The following is a 24,858-nucleotide window of genomic DNA, read 5'->3' on the forward strand; positions in this document are numbered from 1 at the left end:
CTTTTTTAAAAAAAAGAAAAGAAAGAAAGAAAAGGTGCCAGAACTATCAAGAGGAGTAGTAGTAGCAGGGCTATTTTTGGGCAGGAACGCACAGGAACGGAGTTCCGGCTGGCTCCCAAGTTGGCCACGTCCAGCAGGAACTCATTAGCATAATAGGCCACACCCAACCGCAGAAACTCATTAGGATTGGCTACATTGGGGGGGTGGCCTAACATGCAAAGGAGTTCCTGCTACAAAAAAAGCCCTGGGTTTTGACAACAAACAAATCAAAAGGTGGGTGTGGCTGGATAACCACACTTCTGGTAATGAGGGTGCGGCCTAATGTGCTAATGAGCTGTGCTGTCAGGGGTGTGGCCCAATATGCTAATGAGTTCCTGCTGTTGGGTGTGGCCTATTATGCTAATGAGTTCCTGCTGGGCTTTTTCTACAAAAAGAGCCCTGATAGTAGTAGTAGTAAAATTTATTGTGTAGCCATTGGCCATTACAATTTAAAACAATATAGAATTGCCTGCCCACCCCTTGAATGAAACACAACCCGTTATGGGTTAAACTGGGAATTTATTTACATATAAGCTGATCTGCACCAATACATTAAAGCACGGGTTTCCGTGGGCTTGCAAGGCAAGCCACCAAACAGGGCAAACCCACCCCAGGTCAGAGCCTGGCCTATCCAGGTCAGCTAACTTAGTGTGGAAGGTGCTGTTAAGTTGCTGCCAACTTCTGGTGACCCTGTAGGGCAGGGATGTCGAACTCATTTGTTATGAGGGCCGGATCTGACATAAACGAGACCTCGTTGGGCCGGGCCATGTGTGTCATAAAATGTAATGCCAGGTAGCGGAGATATAAACTTTATAAAGGACACAAACACAAAGGTGGTTTTTTTTACTCCAAATAAAATCATGCTTAAAACATTAGCGCTCTTGCAATATTTTGTTTATTTAATGGTGTCTCTGGCTCTGAATTATCGCATCAAAATGTCTGTGCTGTTGCAATCTTGAGTATGCTGTTCAGGTGTCTATCTGTAAGCTGCAAACCTACGATGACACAGCAGCAGCAGAACAGGAAGAAGAAGCAGAAGACAGCCAGTTCCACTGCGGGCCTGATAGAAGCCCTGTGGGGGCCCAATCCGGCCCCTGGGGCACATGTTTGACACCCCTCCTGTAGGGTTTTCAAGGCAAGAGATAAATAGAGGGGGGTTGCCATTGCTTGCCTCTCTGTAGCAATGCTGGATTTCCTTAGTGGTTTCCCATGTCCCATCCAAGCAGGGGTCATTTTGTAGAAAAAGAGGTGCAGGAGCTCATTAGCATAACTCATTAGCATAACTTATTTGCATATGCCACACCCCCTGGCATCACCGGAAGTGTGTCAGAAGGCAACACCCACCGCTCAGGCTCCACTGGACTGTTTTGGATTGCTAGCTATTGGGGGGGGGGGAATGTGCAGATCTGTCCTCACAGAGGAGGGAGAGCTTGTGCCTGAGCAAAACTTGGTCTTAAAGGTGCCACTGGACTGTTTTGGACCGGGGGGTCGGGCTCTGCAACTTACCTGGCTGGGAGCAGGGGGCGGAGCTTGTTGCATGTGCCCGCCCCCTGGGCTCTTTACTGCCGGAGCTCCGCTCCTGTGCGCTCCTGCAGGAAATGACCCCTGCATCCAAGTACAACCAGGGCTGACCCTGCTTAGCTTCCGAGGAGACTGGGCTAGCGTGGACCATCCTGGTCAAGGCAGAGTCCATCAATACTATGGACAGAGATGACAAGGTTACCAGATGTCCTCTGTTTAGAGGACATGTCCTCTGTTTTTGGTGTTTGTCCTCTTTTGGGCTCTTTAAAAGAAACTGATGAAAATGTCCTCTTTTGGAGTTGGAAGGTTAGGAATATTCCTAGTTGGTAGCAATTACCACACCTTAAATAGTAAAAAAAAAAAAAAGGTAAAGGTTCCCTTGCTCGAAAGCCAGTCGAATCCGACTCTAGGGTTGCAGTGCTCATCTCCGTTTCAAAGCCGAAGAGCCAGCGCTGTCCGAAGACGTTTCCGTGGTCATGTGGCCGGCATGACTAAACACCAAGGCGCACGGAACGCTGTTCCCACCAAAGTGGTCCCTATTTATCTACTTGCAATTTCTTGCTTTCGAACTGCTAGGTTGGCAGGAGCTGGAACTAGTGACGGGAGCTCGCTCCGTCATGCGGCAACTCGGGTCTCGAACTGCTGAACTACCGACCTTCCACAGCCTGCAGTTCAGCGTCTTAACCACTTGATTTGTCATTGTAATCACTAGTCGGGAAATATGTCCTCTATTTTGCTTTTTAGAATACGACAATCCTGGTGATGGCTAAATAGAACTTCCATGTTCAAGTTGGAAAACAATGTGATGTGGAGGTGGGGGTACAAGAGGGGAAGATATTGGCCACCGTGCCCTTCTTGGTTGCCTTCTGGGAACTCTGTTTGGCCACTGCTAGAAGCAGGGTATAGGGCTAGAAGGACCTTTGGATTCATCCAACTGGGCTCTTCTGAGAGCCAGTTTGGTGTAGTGGTTGGTAGTGTGGATTCTAATTTGAGAGAACTGGGTTTGATTCCCCACTCCTCCACATGCAGCTGCTGGTGTGACCTTGGGTCAGTGACAAGTTCTCTCAGAACTGTTTTCTCAAGAGCAGCCCTTGAAAGAGCTCTCTCAGCCCCTTCCATCCTCACAGGGTGTCTGTGGTGGGGAGGGGGAAAGGAGTTTGTGAGCCGCTCTGAGACTCCTTTCGGGTAGTGAAGGGCGGGGTATAAATCCAATCTCTTCTTCTTCTTCTGACGTCCTTCCAGTTCAGCAGAGTTGTTCTTAGGTTGCCACAAGAAGGAAGGTTCAGGAACTCATCCGGTGAAACTGGATGCTAAATGTGACCTTCTCACACAGACCACCACTCATACATTCCAGATGTTTATTTCTTTATTTCATGTATACCCTGCCTTTCTCTCCAACGGGTACCCTAAGCAGCTTACATCCTCCTCCTGCCCCCCCATTTTGTCCTCACAACAGCCCTGTGAGGCAGGTCCGGCTAAGAGAGTGCAACCGGCCCAAAGTCGCCCAGCAATCTTCCATGGCACGAGTGGAGATTCGAACCTGGGTCTCCCAGATACTAGTCTGACCCTCTTAACCACTACACCACTCTAGCTGTCACTGCTACACATCTCAGACTATGTCATATTAAGGAGCTAGCTCATCACCATTGCGGCCAACTTCCTACTTTAGCATTTCCAGGGAGAATGAATGAGAATTGCTGCCTATTTCAATACCTGATATGAAGAAGAAGATTGGATTCATACCCCGCCCTTCACTACCCAAAGGTGTCTCAGAGCGGCTTACAAACTCCTTTCCCTTCCCCTCCCCACAACAGACACCCTGTGAGGTGGGTGGGGCTGAGAGAACTCTGACACAAACTGCTCTTTCAGGAACAGCTGTGCCGGAGCTTGTGACTGACCCAAGGTCACATCAGCAGGTGCAAGTGGAGGAGTGGGGAATCAAACCCGGTTCTCCCAGATTAGAGTCCACACACCTAACCACTACACCAAACTGAAAGGTACAATGAGGGGTGTGTGTGTGTGTGTGTGTGTGTGTGTTGTGAATCCAAAAGGCAGGGATGGGGATATTTTAGTGCTCCAGCCACCTCCCACCGCAGTTTGATCAAAAGCACAGTTTGCTCAGGCTTGGCAGAGCGGAGAAAGAGCATCCCTGCAGGCAGGTGAGAGAAAAGTTAAAGAGCCAGCTGCAGACGCTGCTGTGTGTGTCTTTCTTCCGCCACTTGCTGTTTATGTGCTGTGCGATTACAAAAAATCCTCCCTCCCTCCCTCCCTCCCTCCTCCTCCTCCTCCTCCTCCTCCTCCTCCTTCTTGGGCTCATTTGCTGGAAGGAAGCGGCAGCACACGAGCACAAGGCTGAGCGGAGAAGTTTTGGCATGGACTTGGGAAGACGGAGGGGCTGGAGGTTGGGAGACCCAGCGCACCGGCCGGCCGGCTGTTCCCCCACAGCACCAGCATGCTGGCAGGCTGCTGCGTCTCCTGCTAGCTCAGCCCCCGGTGGGACCCGGTTTGGAACCACCACCTTTTAGCACCAGCCGATGGGACTCTCCAGGTCTCCTCCTTGGAGATAAGATTCCCCTCCCTAAGCAGCAGCAGCAGGGGAGACGCTCCAGTGCCAGAGGGGAGGGGGAGCTGTCTCCGGCCAAGGGTGAAGGCTCTCCTCTCAGAGACCAAAGAGGTCTGTCTGACTGTCTGTCTTTGGACGCTGATTTGCTCAGAGCGCACGGGTCTTCAGGAGCCGAAGATGGAGAATGAGGTTGGGAAATCTGTGGATAACCAAATGGATAAATACATGTAATTATTGATCGGTGTTCTGTTCTCTTTTCCTTCTTCTTCTTCTTTTTCCCCTCCTCTTTCCGTGCTCGCTCCTGCTTCCAAGCCACCATCTCGCCTGCTTCCCCGCCTCCGGTTCTGCTGACGGTCTTTTGGATCTAGCGCACTCCTGCCCATTCGGGAGGCCAACCCGTGGCTCTAATCATGATGTCCCCTTCTCCTTTAGAGTGACCATCATGGGGAAATCGGAAAGCCAAATGGATATTGTGGAGAAATCAACCAGACCTGGGCAGAAGTCCTGGAGCTTTGTCACAATCGGCCTGGCGGTGCTTCTGGTCCTCATGACCTGTGCCGTGGTGGCGCTCATCTTCCTGTACTCCAGCGGCAGAGGTAAGGAAACTCCTGGTGTCTTTTCTGGCTTCTTCCAAGGTTTACAGGTGTAGGGGTGCCACCTGCAGTGCTGAGAAAAAGGGCTACCGTTACTTATGAACCACCGTGCCCCGAACCACACCATGGGTCCATCTTGCTCTTATTCTCTGTTCTGACTAGCGGCCACTCTCCAGGGGAGGGACTGTGGCTCACTAGTAGAGCATCAGCTTGGCATGTTGAAGGTCCCAGGTTCAATCCCCGGCATCTCCAATAAGGATCAGACTGTAGGTGATGTGAAAGACCTCCGACGGAGACCCTGGAGAGCGGCTACCAGTCTGAGTAGACAACACTGACTTTGATGGACGCATGGTCTGATTCAGTACGAAGCAGCTTTGTGTGTGTTCATGTGAGTCCTCGCTCAGTAGTAGAGCCACCCTGCAAGGTGAAAGCCCCAGAGAGGTCTTTCCTCACCCTTGCTGTCCGAGACTCTTTACCTTGAGATGCCAGAAACAGAATCCGAGACCTTCTGAACGCACGACACGTTGTCTTCAATGCTCCCTCTAAGCTGTGGAGTCTCGTGAGCAAAAATTCTACATTGTGAGCGAGCAATTTGGCCACTGCGGAAATGAGTTTGTTCTGGAGCCACCTCCTTCCTGAGCGAAGTCAAAAACGTGTGTGCCAGAGGCTAAAAAACTGTGAGCTTGCTCACACTAACTCAGCTTAGAGGGAACACTGCTTGTCTTCCCCTTCCAGGTAAACTGGTTTCTGAGTCTACTTACAAAATCATCCTCCCAAGGCCTTTTGTTAAAGGCACCTTGAGATATGTTAAACCCCCCCCCCTGTATTTTCAAGCTCAAGACGTAAATCTTGACTTGCAAGGAGCTTAAAAATGAGGGGAAGAGCCCCTGAGTGATCACAGGCTCACTTTTAACAAGGGCTCAGTTGGCTGTTAGTTACACAGTTCACGCTTTCTAGCAGAATGACCCAAATTACCAGGCAAGAAGAGAAAGATGAGATCCCACGTCTTTGATTAAGTCTTTCAGTTTCAAATCCTCGCTCTCATGGGAAGTTCCTGAGGGGTGGGGGAAATGAAGGCAGCAATAATATTCAAGATTATCCGAGATTCAGAGGCAGAGTATGCAGATCCAGTCCCTGGTACATATATTTAAAGGTTCTGAGAGAGCTGGTTTTTGGAAGGACCCTTCTCTGCCCGATACCCTGGAGGGCTGCTGTCAGTCACCCTAGACAGTCCCAAACTGGATGGACCAGTCATCTGAGATTTGGCATCATGCAGCCTCATATGTTCATCTGCATGTTCAAGTCCCCCAGACTGATCTGGGAAAGCTGAACTGGGCTAACAAGCTCTCTTTCGGCAAGCTGCTTGACAAAGCCTGTCTGTATGGACGATTTCACCTGTGATCAGCAGTTTGAAGGGTTCTGTCTGGAGGCAGAAGGGAACCTGTTTGTTTGTTTAGAGGGGGGATAATGCTATGAAATCCAACACAGCCATGCTTCAGGCGGGCCTGTGAACTGTGTAATTTGGTATCTTTTGCAGAAAGTCAGAGGCAGTCTGTCATTAGAAAGGAGAGTTTTTAAAGTAACACCCACACAGAAAGCACATACACTAGAATGGCTGCGGCAGGGGGAGAGAGAGAGAGAGAGAGAGACTGTATTTATTCTACCTTTAAAAGCTGCCTTTGGAAGGCGTTGATGAGGTATTGGAGAGACAGCTCCGAATGTAATAGCACCCCCAGTGACATCTATGACTTTCATGCCAATAAAGCGTCAGCATGCTCAAGATGTGGCCTCCAGGGGCTTCTTAAAATTTATGGAACGGGTCAGACCGTGGAGCTTAGACGGTCAACATCGAACCAGACATTTTTCCGTTATGCATCCAAGAGCGACTCCTTTCAGACCAGAAAAGTATCGGTGACAATTAGTTTTGTGTTTGAATTTTTACAGAGGTCGATTGCCTCCCCCCTCTCGCTCTCTTTTTGCGTTCATACTCCCTTTCCAATTTTAACCGTAAATGTTCGTGCCGATCCAAATGTTTCGCCCGTATCCCCCCACGGCTCTGGATTCGTTTGTATATAGACTCTCGCTGCAGCTGATGTTCAGATTTCATGGGGTGGACGGCGATGTCCTCTGATGGGTTTGTTTGTTTGTTTTCAATGAAAAGCTGCCATGAGATGCTGCCAGACGGAGTCAAAGACCAGGAACTTGGGGAAGAAATTCTTAACCCTTTTCCCCCAGGCCATTTTCCCCCCACTCAACCCCCTCTTCCCCCCCCCCCAGCTGTTTTTCTCCCTATGGAGAAAAATCCAACCCCCTTCCCCAATGGAGAAAAACACTGAAAGAGAATCTTAAGGAGGAATTAGCATATTTTCACCCCATCTGTTCCTTTACTATTCTTCAAAGTTCCCTAAAATGGCTTGACCTGAAGAATCTCTGAAACTAATTCCAGATATGAAATATTCAGTTTGTCGCAGATTTCGGTCCCTTTTGTACATTTGTACCCTTTCTGCTGTGATGTGCATTAATAAAGCACTGCAAATAGTTGATCATACTTATGACCACATCAATATTTGTTCCGTGTGGCATTTTACCAGTTGCAGAGTATTGGCGCACATTGGTAGAACACCACACAAAAATATCTTGATGCAGTTGTACCTGCAGGCACATCAGAATTGCTTTATTTATTTTTTTGCAATGTTTTATCAGTGCAGAGTAGTAATATTAGGAGAACCAGAAGGAACTCAAAACTGTTGCAAATGGTGTGTGTGTGGCATTTTGCCATGTATAGCTGCTCCAGCATCCTCATGGTGTTCAAAATAGAACACAAGTTTAATTTGTCAGCTCAAGTTTTTATAAAGGTTATAGCCATATCAAGTGATCTGCTCTGTCCTTTGGCTGCCCTGGTTTAACTAGGAGTATATCTTAAATTAATTCTGGAATTACATCATGTGCAGTATGACGAAGACTTAAATTCCTTCCATTCATGTGCATCTTTTCCTCCTCTGCCTTAGTGATGGGCATGCACACATTAATAACACTTTACCTTTTTACCCCCAAAAATGATCTCGATGTGATCATATGCATGATTGCATGAAGAGGCAAGCATCAACAAATGTGCCTTGATTGGTAAAACACCACACACAAAAACACTTGGTAAATTGCTTTCTTGCCGTGTTTTACCAATGACATTAGTAATGGAGGGAAAGTGTATTAAAGCACTGAAGGAACATGAAGTGTCAGCAAACCATGAATGTACAGTGCTTTGAATAATGTTTGAAGTTTTCTGGGACCTGGAGGATACATAATGCATCAACTCCCCTCTGGATACAACAACAGATGATTTAAAACTATAGAATCTCAGGAGGTTCCCTAATCTGGATTAGTAAAACAATTAAAATTGGAAGTTGGGGCAAAATTACATGTCACTGTATATCATATATAGCTTAGTGTTACAAATAATTAGGAAAGAGATGGTAATGTCACTAAAACCCTGACCTGGATAGCCCAGGCTAGCCCAAATCTCATCAGATCTCAGAAGCTAAGCAAGGTCAACCCTGGTTAGTATTTGGATGTGAGACCCTAAGGAAGTCCAGGGTCACTAGGCAGAGGCAGGCAGTGGCAAGCCACCTCTGAACCTCTCTTACCTTAAAAAAAAACCCTACGGTGTCACCATGAGTTGGCTATGACCTGACAGCAAAAAGAAAGCAAGCAAGCAAAAGAACTGTAATGAAAAGAAGTAGGACCCTGTACATCATAAAAGACTTAAAAGGAGGTGGCAGCCAGATACTGAACTCATAGCCTAAAAGAGCCAAAAGACGGTGGGTTTCCTTGAGAAAGAGCCGAGAAAGCCCTGTTCCATGTGACCAGTTGTTTAACATCTAAAAACAGGAGCGTTTGGGGCGGTAGATTTGCTTGCTTAAGATAGCGGTTCTCAAACTTCTTGAAGTGGAATTTGCTTCTAAACTTAGGCTGCGGTCACATGCACAGTTTGTGGCGCTGTAGTAGCATTACCTGAGCTGAATAAATGGGCAGATGAGAACATCTGCCTCCTGTGGCGCAGTCGTCAGCAGCCCATGCTGTTCCACAATGGAAGTGGAATAATAAACAGATACCAGGGAAAGTCCAGTATTAAGTTTGTTCGCAGTTCCCTCCCGGTTTTCTGACATCCGAACTCTCCTGCAGCGAAAGGGACCTGGAAGGGACATCTGAACTTGCAGATCCGTTTCCACCACTGTTTTTTTTTAACATTGCTGCCTATATGCGCATGTGTGCATGGCACATGTCTGCATCCACCCACCTGCATTTAAATAAAACTCACCCTTACGGCTTGTCCCGTGGTTGAAATTCAACGCTAATGTGGATGCTCCCCCATGGGCTGGCCATGCCACTGGGTGTGTGGTCTGGATGGAATGCTCTGCTACACTTTGAACTGGTACGATTTGAGGCGCCACCATACCACGCCAAGCCGCCAGTGTGACCGCAGCCTTACTGTACCTTTTGGGAACTACTTGTTAATTCCAGCTATTTGGGTACACCACTTCTGATTGAGCCCCTGTTGCATAGGGTCATCAGCCTCCAGGTGGAATTTATGGAGATCTACTGGATTTACAGCCAATCTCCAGATTTTAAAGATAAACTCTCCTAGAGAAAATGGCTGCTTCAGCGGGTAGATTTGCAAGCAGTTATTGCATTGCATTTTGCATTGCATTTTGAGAGCCACTGGTTTTGGAGATGTTTATAGCATAGGGTCATCAGCCTCCAGGTGGAATTTATGGAGATCTACTGGATTTACAGCTAATATCCAGATTTTAAAGATAAGCTCCCCTAGAGAAAATGGCTGCTTCGGCGGGTAGATTTGCAAGCAGTTATTGCATTGCTTTTTGCATTGCATTTTTAGAGCCACTGGTCTTGGAGATGTTTATAGCTTACTTTTTTTACTGGTACTCAGGGCAGCAATGTGAAATTAAAACAGCAAATACAGAAAGAAAGAAAAAAAACACAAGTATTTTACCGTCCAAAGCAACAACTAACACCAGGCTAAAAGCAGAAAAGAACAGCAATACAATAATAGTTTATTTAAACAGGAAAATATTGTTTTTAAACACTCACCATTTAAAACCAGCAAAAGTAGCAATCCACAAATCAGTAATCCACCATGAAATAGACAGGTAGCTCAGATAAGGCTGGGGAGAGGGGAATGGAATGCAAAACCTGCATGGAACACAGTAGTTTTCACAGGAATGGCAGAAGAAATGGGGTATGATGAACATGGGGAGGGGCTGTGGCTCAATGGAAGAGCCTCTGCTTGGCATGTAGAAGGTCCCAGGTTCAACCCCCAGTATCTCCAGTTGAAAGGCCTAGGCAGCAGATGCTGTAAAAGACCTCTTCCTGAGACCTGGGGAGCCGCTACCAATCTGAATAGAGAAAACTGACCTTGATGGAGTCCAGTGGTCTGATTCAGATGAAGGCAGCTTCATGTGTGATCTGCAGGGAATACGTCAGAATTCAAACAAGCCCTGCTTGTCTTGTCTGTCAGTCTTACTTCTGTTGGTGTCAATTTACAGAGAAGGGTGTCTGTAGCCCAACTCCAAACTGCTGCTATCTAAGATTTTAGAACCCACTAGGGGTACATGTCTCCTGCCAACTTAGCAGTTTGAAAGCAAGAAATTGTAAGTAGATAAATAGGTACCGCTTCGGTGGGAAGGTAACAGCGTTCCGTGCACCTTGGTGTTTAGTCATGCCGGCCACATGACCACGGAAACGTCTTCGGACAGCGCTGGCTCTTCGGCTTTGAAACGGAGATGAGCACCGCAACCCTAGAGTCGGGCTCGACTGGCTTTCGAGCAAGGGAACCTTTACCTTTACTTTTAGGGGTACATGTAGAAAGAGAAATGGATTTAGTCACCCAGCCGCAGTTGTTCAGGAGCGGATCATTCTAGGATAAAGACTGGGCAAACAAACTTTTTGAGGGTTTACGTTTATGATGCAAAAGCTAAAAATAGCAGATTATGAAAAAATGCGTACCCAAATTAAAAAACAAAAATCTAAGTTCAACTGTTGGAAACATATACACACAAACACACACAACGTTATCAGAGTTAACATAATCCTCCCAGGGTCTGACATTTAGTAACACTGTGCAGAAAGTTTACACATATTTATATCTGTTCCCCATGGTGATGCGAGTAAAAATATCCCAGTGACACTGAGGCCCAGTGCTTTTTTGCCCCTCCAAATAAGTAAGCCCTGGTACAACCAGCTGGCATTCATCATGCTGTAGCGTAGACCCATCATCGGCTTCCAAGGAAAATAGGGTGGCGGACGTTCTTGAGAAGGAGAGATTGTCAGTGGCTGAGATGATGCAGGGATTCTCAGGTTTTGGGTCAAAAGGCAAAGATGCATCTGAAATTGAAAATTTTGCTTCGGCGCGGCAAAACAAGCATCCTTGAGAAAGTATAGAACCTCAGGTTGCACTGTCAAAAGTCGGGCATATAAGAAAAGGTGGGCAAATGCTCACCCAGAGGGGGGAAAGCCTCATGCCAAAGATTTGCCTTTTCCCCAGAAGCTATCAGGTGTTTTTGGCCTTTGGGGCAACTGTGCTTCTGATATCTGTTTCCACATTCTGCGGCTTCTTTTTTTTTGCCATCAAGTTGCAGCTGGTTTATGGTGACCCCGTAGGGTTTTCAAGGCAAGAGATGAAAATAGGTGGTCTGCCCTTGCCTGCCTCTGCATAGCAACCCTCAACATCCTTGCTGGTCTCTCATCCAAGTACTGACCAGGGCTGATCTTGCTTAGTTTGTGAGATATGGCTAGCCTTGGCCATCCAGGTCAGGTCTGTTTGTACAATGACTTTTTCACTTGCTGCCCGTGTACCATGGATTACCAAAGCCAATTTGGAATTAGCAGCATGTATGCCCTTCTGTGTGTGGGCATTCTCTTTCAGTGAGCTTTTTCACAAAGAGCTGATTTTACAAATAAAAATATACTAGACGTTTTTCTGGGTTGCAATGAATGTAAATGTGCTTTCTTTGAAAGTGTTGTGGTTTTCATAGTATGGATTTGTATTGTTTTTTAATAAAACTATTCGGCCTTTGGTCATAATTATAGATAGAGTTGTCAGCTCTGGGTTGGGAAATACCTGGAGATTTTGGGGGTGGAGCTTGTGTTAGGGTTAGGGTTTCTGTTAGGGTTAGGGTTTCTGTTAGGGTAACCATAACCAGTGTTCCCTCTAAGCTGAGTTAGTGTGAGCTAGCTCACAGTTTTTTAGCCTCTGGCTCACACATTTTTGTCTTCGCTCAGGAAGGAGGGCTCCAGAGCAAACTAATTTATACAGCAGCCAAATCGCTTGTTCACAGTTTTAACGCCAGTAAATCACAAAGTAGAATTTTTGTTCACAAAAATACGAAAGAATCTTGACCAAATCATATATATATCAGGTTTGCTCTTTGGAAGGAAGTGGTACTTGCCAACTTAGAATAGAAAACCTTTTACACAAGCTGACTATCCTAATAGCCTGTTTGGGGTATTCTGGGGATTGAAGAGGATGCAAGCCAAAAGGCTTTGTAGGAGATGTGGACTTTGAGCTGGGGTTTGAAGGAAGGAAAGAGAGATGGCATTATGTAGGTTTTCTGGGAGGAGACCACAGGGAAAAAGTACATCATGGAAAATATTTATTTATTTATTTGTACTTTAAATTTGTTAATCACCCAGTCCCTGTGTACACAGAGCTCTGGGTGATGTACAACAAAAGTTAAAACTTCAAACAGAACAAGTTAAAATTAATAAATAACAATTCATTGCATTCTTAGGTCAGTCATAAGTTCTTTCGGAGCTGTTCTCTCAAGGGCAGTTCTCTCAGAGCTCTCTCAGCCCCACCTACGTCACAGGGTGTCTGTAGTGGGGAGGGGAAGGGAAAGGAGTTTGTAAGCCGCTCTGAGACTCCTTCAGGTAGTGAAGGGCGGGGTATAATTCCAGTCTCCTCCTCCTCCTCCTCTTCTGCTTCTACTTCTCTCAAAATGGCGTTACTGATCTCTCCTTAAACCCATTCTCGACTGTGTTGCTGCATCGTAGGTGGGGTAAAGAGGAGGCCGAAAAATGATGGGAGAGCAGGGGAGGGTGCAAGCCATGATGGAAAACCATTGCCGTCCTCAACCAAAATATGGACTTTGAGTTGACATTTGAAAGAAAAAGAGGTTGCACCATATAGCTGATGTGGGAGTAGGTTTACTAACCTTAAGGAGAGACCTGGAGACGTCCAGTTATTACATTTGAACTCCAAATGACGGAGATCATTTCCCTTGGAGAAAATGGCTTCTTGGAAGGCTGGACTCTCTGGCATTGTAGCCAGCTAAGGTCCTTCCGCTTCCCCAAACCTGCCCTCCCCAGGCTCCGCCCCCAAATCTCCAGGTATTTCTGTGAACCCTACGTGAGAGGGGACTGTAGACAGAGAAGGCTTCAGAGAAGAAATGGATTTTTATTTTTTATTTTTGTATTTGTGTGTGTGTGTGCACCTGGAAGTCACACTGACCTCTGGTGACTGACCCCTACAGGGGCAGGGAGGGTATTCAGAGAGGTGGCTGAATAAAGCCTGCCGCTGTCCTCCCAACTTGGTATTCCAAGGAGGTCTCCCATCTGAACACTAACCCCAGTTGACCCTGCTTAGCTTCCGAGATCTGACAAGATCAGGGCAGAATAAATGGATTTCGAGCAGGGCTGGAGAGAGAGGAGATGGTACCACTTGGGCACTGGAGGCACAGGGGGTGCCAAAGGAGAACAGCTGGAGTTTTGATGTAAAATTGTGAAATCCCCTGATCACGGATGCTTTGGCAGACTGCATCCCACTCCGTATGTCTAGAGGTTCTTGATGGAGTCTCCACTGATAAATATGCAGCAGCTTTGGGAACCAAGTGCAGGGAATGCGACTTCTGTTGTAAGGAGAGGGAGAGGGAGAGGGAGAGGGAGAGGGAGAGGGAGGGAGAGAGAGAGAGAGAAGAGAGAGAGAGAGAGAGAGAGAGAGAGTGTCTGCTGTTGCTAAGCATGAGGGTCAATCAACTGGCTCCAACCAGTTTTGAGAAAACAAGAGAGAGAGAGAGAGAGAGAGAGAGAGAGAGTGTCTGCTGTTGCTAAGCATGAGGGTCAATCAACTGGCTCCAACCAGTTTTGAGAAAACAACCCTGGGAGACAACATCTCCAGACGGTCCCTCAGAAATGGTTCTCTCATTCTGCTGCTTCTGATTTTCCCCCTCCATAGTTTGCTCTTGCCCTCCCACCCCGCTATGGGCACTCCTTCACATTTCCTATCGGCCAAAAGGGGGAGGGGAAACTGGGGGAGCAAAGTTTTTCAGTGCAAAACCTTCTGGAACCATCTGCAAAGGGGGACTGCAAGCCCAATGTGCAGCCTGCGCTGCAAAGGGGGGTAAGGGCATGTATTCTCGGCTTTTCGAAAAGAGGATTTCTTGATCTGCCAAAGTTTAGCTTGATACAACATCAACAAGATATTGCAGTGTTTTCTGCTCAGTGGGGTTTACAATGAGGAGCCGTGCTTATTTATTGTGTAAGGTCAGGGCTTTTTTTGTAGAAAAAGCCCAGCAGGAACTCATTAGCATAACAGGCCACACCCACCAGCAGAAACTCATTAGCATAGTAGGCCACACCCCTGACAGCACAGCACATTAGCATATTAGGCCACACCCCATGTCACCAGAAGTGTGGTCATCCAGCCACGCCCACCTTTCCCTTCTTATTCTGTTTACCTTGTTTGTTGTCAAAACCCAGGGCTATTTTTGTAGCAGGAACTCCTTTGCATGTTAGGCCACACACGCCTAATATAGCCAATCCTAATGAGTTTCTGTTGTTGGGTGTGGCCTATTATGCTAATGAGTTCCTGCTGGGCGTGGCCAACTCAGGAGCCAGCCGGAACTCCGTTCCTGTGCGTTCCTGCCCCAAAATAGCCGTGTAAGGTGGTAATGATTCTTGGCTTTGATGTAGCGGTGTTGTTTCCCATGGCTTGGTCTCAGACATATCTATGTTCATATACACGTATTTGGTACCAGGGTAGAGTGTCCATGTCTTAAGTTTGCCAGCCTCCATGTGGGGCCTAGATATCTTCTGGGATTACAGCTACTCTCCAGGCAATAGAGAACAGTTCCGCTGGTGAAAACGTCTGCTTCGAAGGGGTGGCCTCTATGGCATTATTCCCGCTGAGATGTCCCCCCCCCAACCTTGCCCTCTGCAGGCTGCACCCCCCCAAATCTCCAGGAATTTCCCAATGCAGATTTGGCTGAGGGTGGTCCATAAGAAACAAAGGGTGATTCCACACTAGACCTTAAATCCTCGTTCAAACCTGTCCCTGAACTTACATTCTACACTACACGTGAGTTCACCCCTGTAATTATCTCGGGGGGGTATTTTTTGTTTCCACATTACAATGAGGTCACCCCGGTTTCGCCCCACACTTGTCCCGGGATTAACAGGTGCTTTTATATCCAGGGATAAATGCAAGGTATTGTGTCCCGAGTTGAACACTGATAAAACCAGGGATGAGATCCAAGAGTGGAAAGGACCTCAATCTCCTGGGACTTTCTCCCCAAGCAGTTCTGGCCTTTGGAAGGGAACAGGCCAAGACAGTGCTGAAGCAGAGAATAATGGACACAGAAAAGAGTCAGTTTGACCTGGCCAGATGCCTAGCTTACATAGTGTCTGAGCAAATCAGGTACCGACTTCTCCCTCCTAATTACCTTTCCAGCTGAGATGATCACAAGATGAGAAAATCTTTTCCCTTGGCTAGATGCTCGGCCCTTCCCTCGGCTGTCATTGAGGGGAGATGCAGGAAGATACCTCTCGACCAGAGACTCTAACCGCTTTCCCACAGCCGCTGCTCTGCGCTCGCTCCTCTCTTTGCCGCTATGGGACGCATCAATTTCCCACTCGAAGCCGCGTGGCCGCATTTCGACCCGCGGCTTTGCCCGATTTTGCTCGCGGTTTCGTAATCCTCAAAAAACAGGATCACGAAACCACGGGGGAAATCGGGCGAAGCCACGGGTCGAAATGCGGCCACGCGGCTTCGAGTGGGAAATTGACACGTACCATCGGGGCAAAGAGAGGAGCGAGCGCAGAGCAGCGGCTGTGGGAAAGCGGTCTCTGTCGATGTGATTTGCGAGAAGTCGAAACTGTTGAACATATTCTCAGGTGCCCCATGGTACAAGCTGGTTTGAGCCAAATATATCTTCCCTTTGGGAAAGGAAATGCCTGGCTCGATGGACTTTGACTCTGTCAGTCACTTATTGTCAGATGATAATCAGACCGTCACCAAACCTGTAGCTAAATTCTGTGCAGCTTGTTACTGTGTCCACCAACGCCATGGCACCACCAACGCACTAGAATTTGGGTACAGAGTAATCTGGAGGTTGAGCACTTGAATGAGATTTTAAGAGATGGCCATCTTGGTTTTTATGCGAGGAGTATTGAATATATTTTTCTATGATTATAACTGGTTTTAAAAAATTTTTAATGTATGTATTGTTTTATGTTATGAGTTGGTACTACGACTTGTAAGCCGCCCTGAGCCTACGGGGAGGGCGGGATAGAAATACAAATAATAAATAATAAATAAATAATAATAAATTCAACCCCACAACTCTTTTAGACCATGGTTTTTATATTTGTATATTTGTATTTTAACTATATCGGTTTTGTATGATGTTAATGATATGCTGTCTTGGCGCCATAGCAAATAAAGGTTAGATGAGCTTAGACTAGATTTGGCATGTCCTCAAGTGGGGCATAGGGAATGGATTTACCTCATCCTTAGGCCATGTATGTCTTTAAAGATCATTATTTGCCCAAAGGCGAGAATTGCCTGTAGGGGTCTCCCATTACGCTGTGGTGCCCACAGCTATGGGGGCAGTCTCTTGGGATCCATCTTCTGTGAGAAGCTTCTGAGTCTTTCTTGAAAGGTTGAAGGTCTCTGCCACAGTATCATGAGTGGTAGTCACAGGGCTCCTTTTCTAGAGCTGTCCCCCAGAACTCCCGTGGGGGGGGGGGAGACCCGCCATCTCTTGAAACGTCAAGTGAGGCAGGCAGGTTGCTCTTGCGCTGAGTCTGATGTCGCCGCCTCCCTGCCCATGTTTATTTCTGGGCTGACCCAGTTCTGGCAGCCACAGAAACAGAAGGTGGCTAAACACCAAAGGAATGCTTTTCTGAATGTTCAAAGTGCATCTTGTACATTATGTCTACACGAGTCTTATTATTTCTGCTGCTGCAGTTTGGGAAGGCTGAGGTGGGCTAACACGTCTCTCTCACACACCATTCCAATAACCCTTGCAAACTAGATCTGAACAGTTACGTTACATTTGGTGGCTGTAAACAGAAAACGATTCTTGCCTCATATTTCTAAAGTTACCTCCTTCCCCAGACTCAGGATTGTAATGTTAGGAAATCCGTATCGAGATGAGCAGAAATCATGTAGAGGGATATAAAAGACAACATTGGACACAGGTAGAAAAATAGCTCCATACTTTTCTTCAACCCTTGAAAAATTCTTTAATTTGTTTTTGTTAAAGCCGTGAATCACAGAGTTACTGGGGACCAGGCTTAGGCGATGCTTCCAAAGGAAAGGTCTGTTCAAAGGCACTGAAAACATACTCTGGTTGCATTCAGTCTTTTTATCTTGTCCAAGGCCAGAGGTCATTTCGGGGCGGATCGCGGGGGATCGCAGTTCCCCCGGGTGAGGCACAGGGGGCGGGGCACACGACGAAGCCCCGCCCCCCGCTTCCGGCCGCCCCGCTTCCGGCCCTCATTCAGCCAGGAGGAGGCAGGAGAAGAGGGAGGGTAAGTTGCTCCCTCCCTGCCTCTCCCCACCCCTGCCTGCCTGGGGCCAGGGAGGGCCTTCGCAGGGCTTCCTTGCACTCCCGCCGGCCTTGCAGGTCCACCGCCGGGCCCCTCATGACACTTCCGGGGATGTCAGGGGGTGTGGCCTTATGACACACCTCTGAGTTATGCTAATGAGTTCCCCTAGCTCTTTTTCTACGAAACGACCCCTGTCCAAGGCAGTAAGGATGCTTCCAAAATTCTTTTCTGTCAAATTACTCCCTGGAATTTTGGAACTCTGAATCACATGGTCTTGTTTCCAAATCAAAACTCCCATCCATTAGTAAGGAGGGAAGGTGGCATGGGTATAGCCTGGTCTTGTCAGCTCTCAGAAGCTAAGTGGGGTCAGTACTCAGAAGGGAGACCTCCAAGGAAGACTCTACAGAGGAAGGCAATGGCCAGCCACCTCTGCTTCTCACTTGCCCTGAAAGCCCCTTGCTGGGGTTGGCACTTGGAAGGGAGACCTCCAAGGACGACTCTGCAGAGGAAGGCAATGACCAACCACCTCTGCTTCTCACTTGCCCTGAAAGCCCCTTGCTGGGGTTGGTACTTGGAAGGGAGACCTCCAAGGACGACTCTGCAGAGGAAGGCAATGACCAACCACCTCTGCTTCTCACTTGCCCTGAAAGCCCCTTGCTGGGGTTGGTACTTGGGAGGGAGACCTCCAAGGACGACTCTGCAGAGGAAGGCAATGGCCAACCACCTCTGCTTCTCACTTGCCCTGAAAGCCCCTTGCTGGGGTTGGTACTTGGAAGGGAGACCTCCAAGGACGACTCTGCAGAGGAAGGCAATGGCCAACCACCTCTGCTTCTCACTTGCCTTGAAAGTACCTTGCTGGGGTTGGTACTTGGAAGGGAGACCTCCAAGGAAGACTCTGCAGAGGAAGGCAATGGCCAACCACCTCTGCTTCTCACTTGCCTTGAGAGCCCCTGGCTGGGGTCGCCATAAGTTGGATGCGACGTGACAGTACTTTACACACACACACTCATTAGTAACCTTTCATTGTTCCATGTATATTTCTGAATTTTGTAGAGAACACTGCTCATGCATATTTTCCAGCAGCATCCCGTTCTTTCCATCTCCCGTTACTGAGCTGCACATGGGCATTGATAGAGCACTGATGGACTGTACATATCCATTTTTGCGTGGTATTCTACCAGTGGACAGGAGCACATGTACACGCCAGCAGAGCAGCGCACAAGGAGCATCTCGATCCCCGCCGTGCCATTGTATCAAGTTTGCTTTTTGGCAAGGTTTTACTGAAAGGCGCTTGCGTGTTTCTAATGGAGAAGAAACAAAGTAAACCGCACAAGCTCCAAGTCCAAAATTAATCTTAGTCCCCATTAAACCAGAGCTGAACAAGAATGGGATTTCGACCATGGAGTGAGTTCTGGATCAATTTTATAAACTGAACCATTTCATCCCTAAAAGAAAGGCAGGGGGTGCCTTGGTTGACTGGCTGGAGGATCCATGCTGTGGTGGAAAGTGCCGTCAAGTCGCAGCTGATTTACAGCAACCCTGTAGGCAGGCCTTTTTTTGTAGAAAAAGCCCAGCAGGAACTCATTAGCATATTAGGCCACACCCTGACAGCACAGCTCATTCGCATATTAGGCCACACCCCCATGCTGCCAGACGTGTGGTCATCCAGCCACACCTACTTTTCGCTTCTTATTCTCTTTACCTTGTTTGTCGTCAAAACCCAGGACTTTTTGCATGTTAGGCCACACACCCCTAATTGTAGCCAATCCTAATGAGTTTCTGCTGTTGGGTGTGGCCTATTATGCTAATGAGTTCCTGCTGGGCGTGGCCAACTTGGGACCCAGCCGGAACTCCGTTCCTGCGCAAAAATAGCCCTGCCTGTAGGGTTTTGAGGGCAAGAGATGAACAGAGGTGGGTTTGCCACAGCCTGCCTCTGCGTAGCAACCCTGGACTTCCTGGGTGGTCTCCCATCCAAGGTCTAACCAGGGCCGGCCCCGCTTAGCTTTTGAGATTAGAGCCGACTAGCCTGGGTCATCCAGGTCAGGGAAGGATCCGAGTGATGTAAAGCTTCTTTAGTTGAAGTGGCTTCCCCATCTAGTCAAAAGCAAATCAGGGACTTTACGAGTGAAGTCCCTGAAGTATCAATGCAATGCTTTCCCACCATCCCAGGCTGTGTGAGCAGGTAGGTCTATTTCCTTCTGTGCCAGCTGCAGCATCCTAGCAAGCTGTAAGGGCATACAGATGCTGGAATACTAACATTTTGAGAATATTTAATAAGGTAAAAAGGTAAAGGTAAAGGTTTCCCTTGCTCGAAAGCCAGTCGAGTCCGACTCTAGGGTTGCGGTGCTCATCTCCGCTTCAAAGCCGAAGAACCAGCGCTGTCCGAAGATGTTTCCGTGGTCATGTGGCCGGCATGATTAAACACCAAGGCGCACGGAACGCTGTGACCTTCCCACCGAAGTGGTCCCTATTTATCTACTTGCAATTTCTTGCTTCCGAACTGCTAGGTTGGCAGGGGCTGGAACTAGAGACAGGAGCTCACTCCGTCATGCGGCACCCGGGTCTCGAACTGCTGAACTACCGACCTTCCACAGCCCGCAGTTCAGCGTCTTAACCACTTGAGCCACCGCAGCTCCACATTTAATAAGGACTTGCACACACAAAAATGCTTCTCGGTTTGGGTTTTAATCAGAGTTGTGTGATCGCGCGCCTCTGTCTGAATCACAGTTTGATTGCAAATTGCAGGCAGTGCCCTCAAATTGCTCACTTCTTATCAAACACTCAGGCTGGCCTGAGGTGCTTAGTGAGATGGCACTGAATTGTACTGACTGCATACCTGTTCCAGTCGAGCATCTGACATCTCTTCTGAATGCACTGGGGGAAGGGGGGGGGCAAAGGGAATTTTTGTCGGTGGAGCCTTGCCTCTCTAAGCCACCGAGCTTTCTCTTCAGCGCCAGTTGGCTCGTTTCTACCCGCCCAAGCTTCATGCTAACGGTTACCTTTTTACACCTGAGTGAGCCAGCTGTGCCACGGCCTTCCCAATTCCAAGGGAACTGGGCATCCTATTCTGTGCCCCATTCGACCTTGGCGGGGTTTTCTTCCATGTTAGCTGGCAGAGCAGCTCTGCTATGTAGGATCTTCTCAGGAAGTACTGTCTGTACCACCTGCACTGGCTTCAGAGCCAGCTGCAGTGGCTGGAGATATAAAGCAGTTGCCAGGGCCCTCAAGCGAGAGATGAGCTGATTTCGCCAGTTGTCTTCTGTTATTGTTTTGGAAATCTGTTTTGTTTTGCATTCCCTGGCTGCTTCATCTCATTTTAAACAGGAGAATTTTCACAATTAATACTGGAATTAGAACATACCGTTTGACACAGTTTTAGTTCATTCTCCTCTTCCCCCTCCCCTTCATGCACATTGGGCATAAAGGTACAACATTACAAAACAGCAATATTTATATGATCATGTTATTGTGCATAAAGATAAAACATTACAAAAAAGCAATCTTTATACGATCAAGTTATTGTGCATGAAGATAAAACATTACAAAAAAGCAATATTTATATGATCATGTTATTGTGCATAAAGATACAAAATTATAAAATAGCAATCTTTGGTCCTGGTCATACGGAGAATTTGCTGCGCGAGAGGCACAACTGCCGGGTGGATTAAAAGGGTGCGATCATACGGCAACATGTGGCAAGTGTTGCGCACCCATCTCCAACCTGTAGCGTCCAGCCGAAGATGCAGAGTTAAAAAGTAGCTGGGAAAGTATAGTATTATTCAGAAAACGCAGGGCGCTGGGAGGCATCTGATCACAGAAGCGCTGGTATCTTGTCGCATCCGGTGCCCGTCCGCGTCCCACCGGATATTTTCTTGTAAGCCTCTGTGGTATGCGCACAAACACGCACGCGCACAAACACGGTACTGCTTCATTGCCATGCTTCACCATCACCGTGTGATCGGCGGCTGATGGCCTGGGCACGGCGCCTCGGGAGAACGTCGGATTTTGCTCCGGAGCAAAAAGCCTCACTTCTCCCCCGGATTATCTTGCTCGTGTGACCGGGGCCTTTATATGATCAAGTTGGATTCCATGTTTGTGCTCCTACATACTGGCAAAACACCACAACAGACATGTTTTCAGGCATATATATACAATCACTTCAGAGTTGCTTGTTTCATAGTGTTTTACCAGGTGCAAGTGATCTGTGGTGCTAAATTACCAGGTGCTAATGTAATGCTGCGGTGGCTCAAGTGGTTAAGACGCTGAACTGCAGGCTGTGGAAGGTCAGTAGTTCAGCAGTTCGAGACTCGGGTGCCGCAAGACGGAGTGAGCTCCCGTCTCTAGTTCCAGCTCCTGCCAACCTAGCAGTTCGAAAGCAAGAAATTGCAAGTAGATAAATAGGGACCACTTCAGTGGGAAGGTCACAGCGTTCTGTGTGCCTTGGTGTTTAGTCATGACCACGGAAACGTCTTCAGACAGCGCTGGCTCTTCGGCTTTGAAACGGAGATGAGCACCGCAACCCTAGAGTCGGATTCGACTGGCTTTCGAGCAAGGGAACCTTTACCTTTACCTTTAATGTCATTAAGGAAAAAAGACATGAATGGAAAGCTGTGGCCGAATGTGGATAGTGTACTGTACAAAATTAAGACTTTAAAAAATGTGCAACAATCGAGGAATCATCATGCATCAGTTCCAACGTGTGCGCTTGTGTTGGCCATCAAGTCACAGCTGACTTATGGTGACCCCGTAGAGTTTTCAAGGCAAGAGACGTTCAGAGGCGGTTTGCCATTGCCTGTCTCTGCGTCACAACATCAGTTCCAATCGGACCAGGTAATCCACTAATTCTAAAATCGGGGGGGGGGGTTGGATGAGGAGACATTAGGAAGCATCTCTACCTGACACCTTCCCTGCAGTGTATTGTTCTCACTTGGCACAGAGAGCCCAAAGAAAGCATGAGAGGATTCTTGCATGCCCCATCTCTTACAAATGAAAAGGGATCGCCATGGGTACTTTCCTAAAGTAAAGGTAAAGGTTCCCTTGCTCGAAAGCCAGTCGAATCTGACTCTAGGGTTGCGGTGCTCATCTCCGTTTCAAAGCCGAAGAGCCAGCGCTGTCTGAAGACATTTCCGTAGTCATGTGGCCGGCATGACTAAACATCAAGGCGCACGGAACGCTGTTACCTTCCCACCGAAGTGGTACCTATTTATCTACTTGCAATTTCTTGCTTTTGAACTGCTAGGTTGGCAGGGGCTGGAACTAGAGATGGGAACTCACTCCATCATGCAATACACTCGGGTCTCGAACTGCTCAACTACTGACCTTCCACAGCCTGCAGTTCAGCGTCTTAACCACTTGAGCCACCACAGCTCCTTTCCTAAGGTGGCCTCTAAAAACCAAAAGCTGACTTTGAATAGGCAGGTGGATGTACAACCCACGCATGCCCAATGGCAGAACAAGCCAGGGATCGACCTGTGCCTTTTATCGTGGAGTGCTGATTTCCAGGAGGACTTTCATGGCTGACCTTTAACGGGAGACAGTTAACAACAGCGAATCCAGACACAACTTGGAGGTATCTCCGAGGCGTTGTTTGCCATTTACATAACGGTGTTTATTCCTTGACGATTTACCATGAAGCCTTCAAAGAAGCGATGATCACAGCCTCCGACAAGACATGACGGAGACGTTACCGAATCGTTTTTTCCATGCGCAGCAGCCAGTTCTGTCCGTTTGCCAAATGGGAGCATTTTGAAAAGGTCAAAGACATACTCGTTTGTCCGCGAGTAAACAAGGGGGAGATTATGAAAGGTGGAACGACTTGGTCACCTGAGGAAGAGAGGCAGGGAGATTTTCTAACTGGAACGAACACTCAGATAATTCTGCAGTATGCTTAGTCGTGTAAAGAAGAGCAACACCTTGTGACTGGTTGTGGAGCTCCTCTCCAGGGACTGGTTATAGAGCTCCTCTCCATTCTGATGAACTCGCTCTCCCTTGAAGTTGTCCTAGGAGCAAATACTTCCAGTGAGCTATGTTACTTAAGAACACAAGAACATAAGAGAAACCAATGCTGGATCAGGCCAATGACTTATCCAGTCCAACACTTTGTCACACAGTGGCCAAAAGTACCCAGTGCCATCAGGAGGTCCATCAATGGGGTCAGGACACTAGAAGCCCTCCCACTGTTGCCCCCCCCCCAAAGCAACAAGAATACAGAGCATCCCTTGCCCCAGACTGAGAGTTCCTATCTATACCTTGTGGCTAATAGCCACTGATGGACCTCTGCTCCATGTGCCTATCTAATTCCCTCTTGAAACTGTCCAGGCTTGTAGCCACCGCCACCTCCTATGGCAGTGAATTCCATGTGCTAATCACTCTTTGGGTGAAGAAGGACTTCCTTTTATCTCTTCTAACCCGACTGCTCAGCAATTTCATTGAGTGCCCACGAGTTCTTGTATTGTGAGAAAGGGAGAAAAATACTTCTTTCTCTGTCTGCTGTACCCCATGCATCATCTTAGAAACTTCGATCATGTCACTCCTCAGGCATTCGTTTCTCCAAGCTAAAGAGCCCCAAGCGCTTTAACCTTTCTTTCCTGTGATGTATCTGGGACTCTACCAAGTACCAACTAGGGATGAGACTTCCCTCCCCCAAATCTGTCCTTGACCCTGCATTCCAAGGAAGGGGCTGTGGCTCAGTGGTAGAGCATCTGCTTGGCATGCAGAAGGTCCCAGGTTCAATCCCTGGGATCTCCAGTTAAGGGACCAGGTAGGAGGTAATGGGAAAGACCTCTGCCTGAGACCCTGGAGAACCACTGTCAGGCTGAGAAGACAATACCGACCTTGACGGACCGATGGTCTGATTCAGTATAAGACAGCTTCATGTGTACATACTCTTCCTGAATTCTACTTTAACTAGAAGTTTCCAAAGTTAACTTCAGAACTGTAATTGGAGCATGCACAGTTTGCCACAGATACTTCTATTGATTTGTAAACCCGCCCATTGCCAGTTACCTGTGTCCCCTAAGAAAGCACAAGAGAATAGTAATTTTGATGTGAACATATCTGTGGCTACACTAAGACTCATTTTGTGCAGTGCAAAGGGGCTGATATACAGGTGCGCATCTGTTCACCACCACACAAAGAACATCTTGCTGCAATCACATGTAATGGGCTGCTAAGACTGCTTTTTTGCAGTGTTTTATCAGTGCACCCGTGCATTTCAGTAATGCGAGAGGGACACGGCTGAACTGGAGAAACAAAAAGCTGTGGCCAGTTATGCATGTATAACATTTAATGATGAGCAGG

At 47.7% G+C, this 24,858-nt stretch overlaps 1 protein-coding gene across 3 annotated transcripts in view; it reads left to right on the plus strand.

The window, feature by feature from the left end:
• MMEL1 (membrane metallo-endopeptidase-like 1) overlaps positions 1-24,858 on the plus strand; it is a 96,021-nt gene that overhangs the window by 21,279 nt on the left and 49,884 nt on the right. For 2 of the 3 annotated variants that reach the window (XM_015411138.1, XM_015411146.1), the window contains exon 2: positions 4,556-4,719. In XM_015411138.1, coding sequence (XP_015266624.1) covers positions 4,556-4,719 — 164 coding nt within the window. Of the gene's footprint in view, positions 1-3,892; positions 4,351-4,555; positions 4,720-24,858 lie in introns of those variants that run through there. The other variant, XM_015411131.1, reaches the window with a different exon arrangement.

The sequence above is a fragment of the Gekko japonicus genome, unplaced genomic scaffold, assembly GCF_001447785.1.
Source record: "Gekko japonicus isolate JY-2015 unplaced genomic scaffold, Gekko_japonicus_V1.1 scaffold411, whole genome shotgun sequence".
Classification (NCBI taxonomy): Eukaryota; Metazoa; Chordata; class Lepidosauria; order Squamata; family Gekkonidae; genus Gekko; species Gekko japonicus.